The sequence below is a fragment of the Anopheles coluzzii genome, chromosome 3 (genome assembly GCF_943734685.1).
Source record: "Anopheles coluzzii chromosome 3, AcolN3, whole genome shotgun sequence".
Taxonomy (NCBI): Eukaryota; Metazoa; Arthropoda; class Insecta; order Diptera; family Culicidae; genus Anopheles; species Anopheles coluzzii.
Genome location: NC_064671.1, coordinates 56,276,073 through 56,288,271, shown reverse-complemented (window position 1 = coordinate 56,288,271; position 12,199 = coordinate 56,276,073). Strand labels below are relative to the sequence as shown.

General features: G+C 41.4%; 5 protein-coding genes across 5 annotated transcripts; all 5 read left to right on the top strand.

Annotated features, from left to right (window-relative positions):
* Nucleotides 1-5: 5 nt before the first annotated feature.
* Nucleotides 6-851, top strand: LOC120954815 (peritrophin-1-like). The gene has a single exon (XM_040375046.2). The coding sequence runs from the start codon at nt 94-96 to the stop codon at nt 790-792; it is 699 nt and encodes a 232-aa protein (XP_040230980.1). The 5' UTR covers nt 6-93; the 3' UTR covers nt 793-851.
* A 661-nt stretch (nt 852-1,512) lies between these two features.
* On the top strand, nt 1,513-2,770 carry LOC120954811 (probable chitinase 10). Its single transcript, XM_040375041.2, has one exon. It carries the CDS (start codon nt 1,573-1,575, stop codon nt 2,596-2,598), a length of 1,026 nt encoding a protein of 341 aa, XP_040230975.2. The 5' UTR covers nt 1,513-1,572; the 3' UTR covers nt 2,599-2,770.
* A 2,505-nt stretch (nt 2,771-5,275) lies between these two features.
* On the top strand, nt 5,276-6,347 carry LOC120954810 (chitin-binding domain protein cbd-1-like). Its single transcript, XM_040375040.2, has one exon. The coding sequence runs from the start codon at nt 5,335-5,337 to the stop codon at nt 6,289-6,291; it is 957 nt and encodes a 318-aa protein (XP_040230974.1). The 5' UTR covers nt 5,276-5,334; the 3' UTR covers nt 6,292-6,347.
* Nucleotides 6,348-6,435: 88 nt separating this feature from the next.
* Nucleotides 6,436-7,253, top strand: LOC120954817 (protein obstructor-E-like). The gene has a single exon (XM_040375048.2). The coding sequence runs from the start codon at nt 6,559-6,561 to the stop codon at nt 7,186-7,188; it is 630 nt and encodes a 209-aa protein (XP_040230982.2). The 5' UTR covers nt 6,436-6,558; the 3' UTR covers nt 7,189-7,253.
* A 3,141-nt stretch (nt 7,254-10,394) lies between these two features.
* LOC120954812 (probable chitinase 10) lies at nt 10,395-11,595 on the top strand. The gene is made up of 2 exons (XM_040375042.2): nt 10,395-11,102; nt 11,176-11,595. Exons 1-2 carry the CDS (start codon nt 10,522-10,524, stop codon nt 11,486-11,488), a joined length of 894 nt encoding a protein of 297 aa, XP_040230976.2. The 5' UTR covers nt 10,395-10,521; the 3' UTR covers nt 11,489-11,595.
* Nucleotides 11,596-12,199: the final 604 nt, after the last annotated feature.

Below are 12,199 nucleotides of genomic sequence, written 5' to 3'. Positions count from 1 at the left end.
TTGATGGTTTATTGTACTTCCGAAGACAAACCGGGTGTATAAAACTGCTGCCCGTTGACAGCGGAGCTATTTAGTGAATGTGAAGTTACTAACATGTGGTGTTCGAAATTGAATGTACTGTCGTTTCTCATCGTACTGCAGAGCTTCGTGATTGCTGAAGATAATCGTTGCCAGGGAGTTCCGGATCTAAGCTACATACCCAGCCCAAACGCTTGCTACTTATACTACAGCTGCATCAATGGCAACGCATACCCACAAATTTGTCCTCCAGACGAATGGTTTTCAATGCAGCAGCAGCAATGTGTACCGAAAGACCAATCCGAATGTGACCTTACCGAGCCACCCGTTTTGCCAGAAGCACCCGCACCAGATCCATCCCCACTATGTGATGATGTATTGAACTTTCGTTACGTGGCTAGCGTTGACTCCTGTCAGTGGTATTACCAGTGCATAGATCGAATAGCATATCGTCTCTCCTGTCCACTATTTTCTTGGTTTGACGAAACGCTTCAACGCTGTGGATCGCTCTACGATGTGGAATGTAACATAGAGGCGTCAACTGTCACTACAGTACCTACTCCACCCACAGTTGATCCTCTTGATATATGCTATGGTCAGCCAGATTTCATACTTATACCTAGTAATACGCTTTGTGAAAGATATTATTCGTGTTATCAAGGTATTGCTTATCCGAATAAATGTCCTTCGGGTCTATGGTTCAATCCGAACACCAATATGTGTGATGATCCGGAAAATGTGGAGTGTCCCGCTAACACAAAAGCTTCTCAATAAATATGATCCTGCAAACTCGAACAAAAAATATTATGAAGCTTCAACAATAGGGCCTTTTATAAATACCTTTTATCATTGAGAAATAAACATGAATTTCTTTAATCACCAAAAATCATTTCTTTAATCACCAAAAATCAAAAATCAACGCATTTAGGCGTTTCTTTGTAACAAAAATTAATACGGTTTTTTATTATCTAACACCACATCAAGATAACAATCAGATTAACCAACACCTCTGTAATTGAAATTCCAGGAATCAATTGAAACACCCTTCTTTGCTATACCTTATAGTCCTATCGATCCTCAATATAAAAACCTTGATAACAACCTAGACGTAGCAACTACTTTTTTTTGTGACGTCACGTTTTCGTTTACCATTACGAAAAACGCTATCCCTCACGTCATACCAGTTGTTTTGTTAACACGCAACTTTTTCTTCTTTTTTCATTTATTTTATTTTTTTTTTCTTTAGCATTTACCCTGGTAACTCGCTGGTAACAGCATGGTCTTTCTTTTCAGACAAAAAAAATTAACTACTTACATCTAATCTACGATTATATCGCTTGTCTGGCCGTAATCTTTTGTGGTTTACACGCCATGTATACGATATGTGTTGTAGGGGTTATATATCATCTAAGGTAATCTTATTCTGATAAACAAACAACATCGGTTCAACTGTTCGACGTTTCGCATGGTTTTTTCTTATATAGGACTGTAAGGGATATTAATTTAAGGTAGACCTCAACTGCCAATACTAAGAGTCAGACAAAAATCACCAAGATGAACAAGTTCTGGGTGGCTATTGTGATTACGGTGGGTTGTTTAGTACACAGCTCATTGCAAAGCTCCTCATCATCGTCGTCGTCATCATCGTCGTCGTCTTCCAGTGAATCTAATGAAAATGGCCGGCCTCCATGGGTGTCAACAGGGCGTCCTCCGTGGGTCTCAACCGGCCGACCCCCCATTAACCGCAATCGATGTGATGAGGTGCCAGAAGGTAGTATCTTCCCTTCGCCGAACTGTGCCAACTTTATCACCTGTCAGGGAGGCAACGAGCTTGAAGTAGCCTGTGTCCCCGAGGGTACTTTATTCGACTATCAGCGTGAAGTCTGTGACCATCCTGAATTCGTGACGTGCTATAGTCAAGAGAACCGCTGCACTGGCCGGGAGAATGGTACTCTAATTCCGGCCGAATCCTGCTCTAACTTCATTATTTGCATGAACGAGTTGGAAAATGAAGAGGTTACCTGCGCACCGGCTGGAACTCTGTTCGATTATCAACGCGAGGTGTGTGACTTTCCCGAAAATGTATTGTGCTGGGAGAGCGACATGTGTGCCGGACGACCAGACGGATCTCTGGCTCCCTCACGGAACTGCAGCAACTTTTTTATCTGCGAGGATGAGTCCATATTCGAAGAGCTCACATGTCAACCCCACGGAACTCACTTTGACTGGGAAAGAGAGGTATGCGACCATCCGGAAAATGTTAAATGCTGGGAATCTGGATCAAACGGCAATAGTACGGATAGGCCACCAACTTCTTCAGTTGCACCGACGCGTCCTCCACTAGATGTCAATGTGCCCAGCGATATATGTCGTGGAGTTACAGTAGGAATGATCGTACATCCCAGCGATTGCACACAGTATGTTATTTGCGTCTTGGGGCAACCGACAATCCAACGATGCCCCGATAATTTCATCTTTATACCTGAGCTCTCCACCTGTGGCTTTGGAGACCCAAATACTTGTGTTGCTAGCAGAACTTGGGTTGAAGTTTATCAGAGAGTAGTTTCGTATGTCCATTAAACATGTTGTCAACGAACCTAAGAACTAATTATTGAGGTGCTGAAATAGTTGATTGAATAACCTGCAAATGCAATTCATTGTTGGATTGTTAACTATGACAATTATATTCAGACTGCTAGCAACGCTTTCAGCATTTTCTTAACAATGAGTGAAATAAATAACAAACAGCATATTTTGTTTTTGTGTTTTTATACTGTTTGAATTGTCTCGTGTATTTAGAATGTTTATAATCTCTATGTATATCTAATACGATGAATTCTTATTATTTCGTGCGTCCTTCTTAATTATGTTGACCTATATATTCTTATATGAGCCGGTCTCGTAGTACAGTCGTCAGCTCGTACGACTTAACAACATGCCCGTCATGGGTTCAATCCCCAAATAGACCGCGCCGCCATACGTAGGACTGACTATCCTGCTATGGGGGGGAATCAATTAGTCACTGAAAGCCAAAGCCCACAAGTGGGTACAGGCAGGCCTTGACCGACATCGGTTGTTGAGCCAAAGAAAAAAAAAAAAAAATATATATATATATATATATATATATATATATATATATATATATATATATATATATATATATATATATATATATATATTCTTATATATTGTTGTATCCTATTTGCCTTCAATAAATATAACCATAAAACTTCAGTGAAATCTCACATAACATGCCCTACGCCTACTTTCCTGGCAGGATCGTATTAATCTTCCTACGTGTGGTATATGGTGTCGTCTTCTAGGCCTTGACGCTCTTTCGGCTAGAATACGCAATGCGCAGTGCTCTTTTATCGCTGGCCTATCAAATCATTCTTAGAATTTTTGGCAACATCTCTTTGCTGCAGTGCATCGAAATCTACGCACCATCTCGATCACTGGTAGATCAAACCCTATGTTCCGCATGTAGGCTGAATGCAACAATGTATCGGTTTCTACCGCGGCCGCAGGGAACTTTGACAAAATGCTTTTTTGCTATGTAATTTTCAAATGTTACTCATTTTAAATAGGCCGTATGGCCCGAAAAATATGAACTAATAATAATAATTATTATTATATAACAATCCTGTATACAAAATATGCGTAAACCCCGTGGCACAGTCGTCTACTTGAACGACACAATAACATGATCGTCATGCGTTCAAGCCTAGAATGGACCGTCCCCCTGTCCCAAGGACTGACTATTCGGCTACGTGGTACTGAATAAAGTCCCGAAAGTCTATATAGACTGGCATGTCCGCATAGGCCGTTTACGCCTAATAGAAGAAGAAGAATAATAATCAGCGTAAACGTGTCCGAGATATATATATATACAGGGTGTTCGAGATAAATTAGACAGTTTCTGAGGGAATAGGAAAGAAATTTTTATCAAATTTATGTTAAATATTTAAAAAAAAAATTCTACAAAGTTTAGCTTACCATGTTTGCCGCATTTTTTATTCGAAGTACCCCCCTCCGCGTCGATGGCCGCCTGCACCCGCTTCCGGAACCGCGGGCAAGCCCGGACAACCATGTCTCTGGGGATGGCCGCAAACACGGCCTTTATTCTGGCCACCAGCTCCGCTTTGGTATTGCAGGACGCCCTGTTGGTGTCCCGCTCAACTGTGCCCCACACAAAGTAATCCATAGGATTAAGGACAGGGGAGCTGGGTGGCCAAACGTCGGTGCTGGTGTATCGGTCGAAATTGGCAGTGAGCCATTGGCGTGTTTTAACGGCCGTATGGCATGATGCTGAATCCTGCTGCCAAACGTACGGCCGCCCATTGGCCACCGTATTGTTTTTACGGTGTTCAGCGAACACATCGCCGCCTTCCGAATTTCGGCATTTGTGTGGCCGGCACGAACCATCATAACACACGTTACGCGCTTGTACAATTCGGACGGGTTCCACATATTTACGGAGCTAGACATTTTTTACACTTGTTCGCACAACTTTTAGCAATCGAATGACATATCAATCATTTCGATACGCCAACTCAACCCTGAGATATAAACCCAAAGGCAAGGTGTCAAATTTATCTCGAACACCCTGTAAAAGTGATTTAATGTCATTCCATTCTTACAAAATCGGCATAACAAAATCTATAGGATTGATCATTCAGGACTGTCTAAGACTCTTATGCTTTGATTTTCCATAAGGTGAGCTAAATTATGATTTGAGCACCAAAAAGACGTTAAAAAAGGTTTTATGAATATCTGAAAAAATGTTATTTATCGTGATACATAACATCAAAGCCGATGGATCACATAAATCGCAGCAGTCTTACATATTTTCAAGAAATTATTATACAACCATCATAGTAACAAACAAAAAATCTAGTTACAAGACGTTGGGAAAATTTTTCATCACTAAATGAGACATATTTTATTAGAATGAATTACATAACACTGCATGAACATGATGTAACACTGTATGAATTATATTCTGCGAATGAATAACACTATATGTTACATGCATACATATTTTGGTTATGCCGGTTATTTGAAATTAACCAAACCTGACCGCAATATCTAATCGTTTTCTGCAAAGACGTAATCGTTAAAGCAGATACTATCTGACTCCCCTACCCTCCCTCTCGAGGTTCAAACGGGGTTTCACCGATACTTCTCTTGTCGATAACTGATGATGTTTGGGGGAAGAGGCTAATCGTTAATCTACGAATCGCCCTATAAAGCCACCGAACAAGCCGACACTCGGCATCAGTGTGTATAGGGCCTCAAAAAGAAACATTGTACAGCATGACAAAATTGCTTGTATTTGCTGGCTTGTGCTGCCTCTTAGGAGCTGGACTGGCTTCTTTCCAACGTCAAACAAAACTGATTCAGGGCAACTTTGTGCCACGCAATTCGTCAGCAGATAGAGGTCGTTGCGAAGGTCAAACAGATGGAACTCTATTCCCCTCTAGTAATTGCTCGAATTTTGTCAGTTGCGAGGGGGGTAGAGAAGTAGAAACGGGTTGCCTACCGGAAGGTACCATGTACGACTACGAACGCGAGGTGTGTGATCATCCCGAGTTTGTGACCTGCTGGACGGAAGAAAATCGCTGTACTGGTCGAGAAAATGGAACTCTCATCCCTGCCACGAACTGCTCCAACTTCATCATCTGCATGAACGAACTAGAAAACGAGGAAGTTACCTGTGCACCGGCTGGAACACTATTTGATTACCAGCGAGAAGTCTGTGACCATCCAGAAAACGTGCAGTGTTATGAAGGAGGCGCCTGTGCTGGTAGGCCCGATGGCTCTCTTGCGCCTTCCCGGAATTGTAGCAATTTCTTCCGTTGTGAAAATGAAGACATTGCCGAAGAAATCACATGCCAGCCTCAAGGAACATTATTCGACTGGCAGCGGGAAGTGTGCGATCATCCAGAGAACGTGGAATGTGCTGAATCGGGTCCAACAGGAAACAGTACTGATGCGCCTCCGATGCCGACTTCTGAACCTACTCGTCCTCCACTAGACCCAGATGTTCCCACGGATCTCTGCCGTGGTGTTACCGTAGGGATGATAGAGCATCCCACCGACTGTACACGTTACGTCATCTGTGTGTTAGGTCAACCTAATGTCCAACAGTGTCCAGACAATACCATCTTTATTGCGGAACTTGCAACTTGCGGATTCGGCGATACAGAGACCTGCGCCGCTAGCCAAATTTGGATTGACTCCTACCGACGAGCTACTTCATACGTTCGCTAAACAACTTCATCATAATATCTATGTGTTTAAAGGGAATAAAACAATAACAAATTTAATCTGTGCTTTTTGTGAACCTCCTGTATAATACACGATAAACAAAACGTAATTTTTGTTTATTGCTTGCTTGTCACCGCCAGACGAGACCGCAGTCAAGCTAGACCTGATCTGTTGATTTTGTCTGCTTCATTATCTCTACAGTACTGCCATGAAATAGTATTTAAGGTGCCTTTGGTCGACACAATCGTAACATACTCGAATCTCTTGAAGATGAACAAGAAGTTGTGTATTCTACTGGTGCTTACCGTTCTCTGTTCGGCAACATTTGCCGGCAAGAGCAAGGAATCGTCTAAGGAAAAATCAAAAGAAAAATCTAAGGAAAATTCCGGTTCAAAAGAGAGCGCTTCGAATGAGAGTTCTTCAAAGGAGGTAACCAGTACGGAATCACCCGCAACAACAACGGCCTCCTCAAGTGACAGATGTGCTGGACAACCCGATGGAACCATTCTACCATCTTTAACGACCTGTGCTAACTTTGTCACTTGCCAGGGAGAAGTCGAGGCTTCTGAAGCTACCTGTGTACCGAGTGGTACCATCTTTGATTCATCTAGAGGAGTGTGCGATTACGAACCAAATGTGGTATGTACCGTAGAAGGCGAAACTTCTACCACGGTCACTGAACCATCAACGGAAGTACCGACAACTGGTCCCGAACCTACGCAAAACGAACTGAAGGGTATGTGCAAAGGTGTTATCATTGACATGATTGCTCACCCTGGTAACTGCAACAAGTTCATAATTTGTGTACTGGGCAAACCAAATATCCAATCTTGTGGAAAGAATGAAGTATTCTACTCTGATATTAAGCTATGCGCTTTTGGTAATCCCAAAAAATGTTGAACAACATACTAACATTACCTCAGATTCCAATCGGTAAATAAAGCATGCATTGAAATGAAATTTAATTTTAATGTATTATTAAAACGTTTTGCCTAATGTGAAATAAGAGAAAGAATATACATACCTTTTGTTACAAACATTAAGGCCGGGGTCCATTGTCCGTACTCGCCAGTGTAATTTCGATTTTCACTAGCGCATCTAGCGGAGGCTGATGGAAGCTTTTTTTGGTCATCGAGGGAATGGTCATGCCGGATCTCAAAATTAAGTAGTTTTTCCATTGTTTTTTGTCATGAAAATGGATGTAATGCGTGCAGCACATGTAATTCTACCTATTACAAAACATTTCTCGTCCGAATGAAGTACAAACCATGAAAAAATTACATATTTTCTGAAGCGGTTCCAAATTGTTTGGCAAAATGCTTCGATTTGCCCGGCGGCCATATGCACTAGTGAAAATTGAAATTACACTAGCGAGTACGGACAGTGTTCCCCGGCATTTACAACCCCACTCTGTCGTTCGCCCGGAATATGCTAATCAATTCAAAAACAAGTATTTTAAGCAACTTTAAAGCAACGAAAATCATGGGCCCGGCTATGTAGACACGAGACCACTGAAAGTATGACCTCTATCGGGATTCACGGAACACCAAACTGGGCTAGCGTATCAATCGTAGAGATATGTAATGTTACTTTTTCGATACGTAGACTAAGCTTCAATAATAAAAGGCTATATATGTTGGGATGTTCTGTTTGTATTTTCTTATAAAATGAAATTTAAACCATCGGATTACCTAAAAGCATCGTTAAATGGCCCTCAACACCGTTATCTGCGAAGCAATGCGGCTCGCGAGCTGAAAAGTTTTTAGAACTCTGCTCTAATAGTTTAAGCGATGAATCCTTTAAGGTAGTAAGAATATCAATCCCAAACAAAAGGCATTCATCTGGTGTAAGGACTTAAGAATACCCTGGTTAGTGTAGTGATTAAAAAAGAGTAAAACAAATCTATTAAAAACTTTATGTTACCTATATACTAAAGACTAGGACTTCTTCTATTTGACGTCACGTTCTACTCGGACATGATGGCCTATACAGGCTTTCGAGACTTATTCAGCACTTCATAACCGTATATTTAGTGCTTGCTTCCTTAAGAACCACTTAAAAACTAAGTAAGACAATCTATAATCCATAGCAGGACAAATTGAAGACTCGATTTGCGCCCAGAATAGCTATAACATTCCATGGTACCAAACCATCCATGATGGATTTAATATTTCAAAAGATAACTCGTCGTTTACACCAAATCTGTACCAATTGCTTACTTGCTTAAGATTAGGTGCTACCTAGACGTCTCATTTTTATCTAAAAATCATAGCTCTATCTATGGCCTAAGGATGATTACAAACTCGACAATATTAAACATCAACTCACACGTGATTACGTTTTCGTCACCTGAGCTAAGATACGACACAACGTTTAATGGCATTCGCTTTAAAATTTGGACTGCATAACAGCTGCTTTATTTATTGCTCTAGAGGCAACCCACTCAACACATATTATACAACAACGTCTGGCCACGAGTGTTAATAAGCCTTTGTCCCTAAGCTTGCAGATGTCTACCGTTTCCTAGAATTTTCAGACACCTTCAATATTACGTCACTGACGGCCAAATGTATACAGTTTACTCTTTCTCGTCTGGTCTGCTCCAAAAAACGTCATCCAATTCAGTCCAGACAAGCTGATGAAACGTTCGAGTTGATAACAATACAGTAATTGCGCCTTGTACTGTTTTTTTCCATGGTTTCGAGACATGAAAAAATCACTAATCCGACCATAAACAGTTGCTAATAATACGAAGGTGCCGCACCTTTTCCGTACTGGGGGGTAAATTTTTATTTCTCACCAACCCTCCAGACAAGCAGACCTCAAGTTGTTTTGTTTGTCGGTTTTTTTTTGCGATGGCGCTCATTGCTTTTGATTTATAACTGTGCGGAAGCGCATAATCTACGTCTGGCGTTCAGCAGTGCCCTTCTTCTACCCTCATTTGTTTTTGTTCTAGAATTTACTTCAGAGCGCAAATTTAATACATCGTGTGACGTATCGTCTTGTTTTTTTGCTTTTGATAACAAAGTATTTCTCTAGCGATAAGCAAGAATAATGTTGACTTTTATCAGTAGCTCTACTATCAAAAAGAGTTTACTTCAAGTACCAAAATTACAAAAAAAACTCAGCTAGTGCAACATATCAATAATTTTTCGATGTTTTTCATATTTTTCACTGCAAGCACTTTTGATTCCATTATATGCCCGTCTAGTCTTTAACTACGCAGGCTGTTTGTGGCCCAATCCGTAGGAGTTTTAAAATTTAACCTCAACGCAAGATTCCAGCAGGGTGTCTATACTGCCGTAATCCGCCTACTATGATTTTTTAGTTAAGATAGTATTTGATACATTTATTGCTTATGTTTTACCTTCTTCTTATAATTCACGTTATGTCCTACGCAGAGATGCCGGCCTATACAGGCTTTCGAGACTTATTGAGGTACCACGCAGCCGGATAGTCTACCATTGCTACCACCGGGGACGGTGCATTTGAGGCTTGAACCAATGAAGGTCTGTAGTATGGGACTGGTTAGGACTTTGTTCTGTTTGGATTCTTATTTTTCTAAAGACAAAATAAATCAGAATCTATCTTTCTATCTTGGATTTCTGTACATACTACTCTATCTCAAATCATGATTCAATAATTGTGTTACTGAATATTACTTAAGCATTTGTGTATGATGAACAAATTTAGGCACGTTCGAAATACGAAATAACTTATTTTAAAAGTTTTTTTCCCAGCAACATTTAGCCATGACACGACCTCAATTGATAAAAGTGCATTTTTTCTTTATTGCAATGGAAAAATTGAAATCTTTTGTCGTACACTCTATCAAAGAAAACAAACAAGTTTTCTTTGATAGAGTTATCAAACTCCAGGGCAGCGCAAAAAATGCATTTCAAGCGCAGACAACAAACGAAACAGACCCTTTTTCGCATAGTATCGCGATCGTGCATGAAAGATAATTTTCATGCCAGAAACATTTTGATAAGCTTGTTTACCGAGCTTTCCAATTTATGTTACAACTGATCACCTGGACTGATATAGTTCACATCAATTTAGTACCCGGTATTGTGTAGCCGATCGGGAAATAAAAACCTATTCTTTAAAAGTGAATTGTTTCATTGCGTTCACCAACAGTGATCTGGACACTAACCAGCTCGACTGCAAATCAATAGTGTTGGTATTAGAATACGTTTACTAGTTAGTAGGCTGGTCAAATACATCCTGATCATGAATCCTTTAGCCGCGACCTTGTTCGTCGGTATCGTGAGTGTTGCAATGGCATTCGATGAAGAGTGCATTGGCAAACGCAACGGAGCCACCTTTGCCGACGAGTACAGCTGTAGTAAATATCGGGTCTGTCTCGGAGGATATCTTTCTCACGGTGAATGCATGTCCGGACTTTCCTGGGATAATTTTCGGCGGCTGTGTCTACCAGCGGCATTAGTGTCTTGCACGGCCAAACTTACTACAACTGTTCAGACCACACCTTACGTGCCACCAACTGATGATGGAATTATACTGGATGAAAACCACAACAGTCTGCCAGATGATTTTGAGACTGGAGAGTACACATGCCCACAGCAAGGCGTGTTAAGCATACCACATCGACGCAGCTGTTCACAGTATATTCTGTGTTTCGATGGCACTGCCGTACTGCAGCGATGTGCCCCTGGACTTCATTTTAACGCAGCGCAAAGTCAGTGCACTCTGCCCAGCTTGGCTAGTTGCGATTTGCAGGAGCATGTGTGCCCTGAGAAGGACGATCCACTAAAGCTTGTATTTGTAGCAGATCGCTTTGATTGTTCCAAGTGAGTGTCGGAAATGTATAGCATCAACCTTGTTATTAATAATATTCACATCTAATTTCCTTACCTCGTGTAGGTACTACTATTGTTACAACGGAAAGTTCCATCCACACAGTTGTGCCCCAGGACTACACTGGGATCCACTAAACAACTGGTGTACGACAATCGCGGAATCAAAGTGTCAAAACTTCACACCCTACATGGAAGTGAACGAACCGACGTTGGTTCCAAAAAAAGTCAGTTGCATGGACGACCATGCCCGTTGGGTCAAGCATCCAAAAAGCGAACGACATTATTATCTCTGCTACAAGGGCAAGTCGTTGCTAAAACGCTGTGATGATGGTCTCATCTGGGATGAAACAACACACTCGTGCAACTATGAAAACTGATCAACGGATAAACGTTATCTTGCCTTTGGATTGAAGTTTTGCAAACTATCAAATAAAATATTGATACTACCATAAAGGGAATGCAAATGCAAGTATGTAAGTGAAAATCTTGTCTCTACTAATCGTGTTGATTTTTGTGTTTGTGTTTTTGTGTTTTGTTGTTTGCCAAAAATGCGAGTTTCTAAGTTCGATCGTTAGATGGGATAAATATGTTGTTGCAAATGCACATTAATTAATTCTAAAAAATATATATCCTTCGAAAGCAATGTTGATGCTGAGGGATTTTTACATCTGACGTATTACATACTTACTTATCCGGCGCTACAACCGCTTTGCGGTCTTGGCCTGCCTCAGGAGTGTCCGAAACCGCTCGTGGTCTCGCGCCAGGCCTCCTCTGTCCTTGTTGACGGCCTAAGAAGACTTTACGGGCTGGGTCGTCCGTTTTCATGCATACAACATGGTCAGCCCACTGGAGCCTGGCGAGCTTGATACGCTGCACGACAGTGAGGTCGCCGTACATCTCGTATGGCTCGTCATTATAGCGGCTCGTCCATTGTCCTTCCACACATAAGAGGCCAAGGATCCTACTGAGCATCTTCCTCTCGAACCCGACTCAGAGGGTTTCGTCAGATTTGGACAGTGTCTATGTCTCAGAGGTACCGTGAGGTGATGTGAGTACCGGTACTATATAGGTACTATATAGTCCCAGCT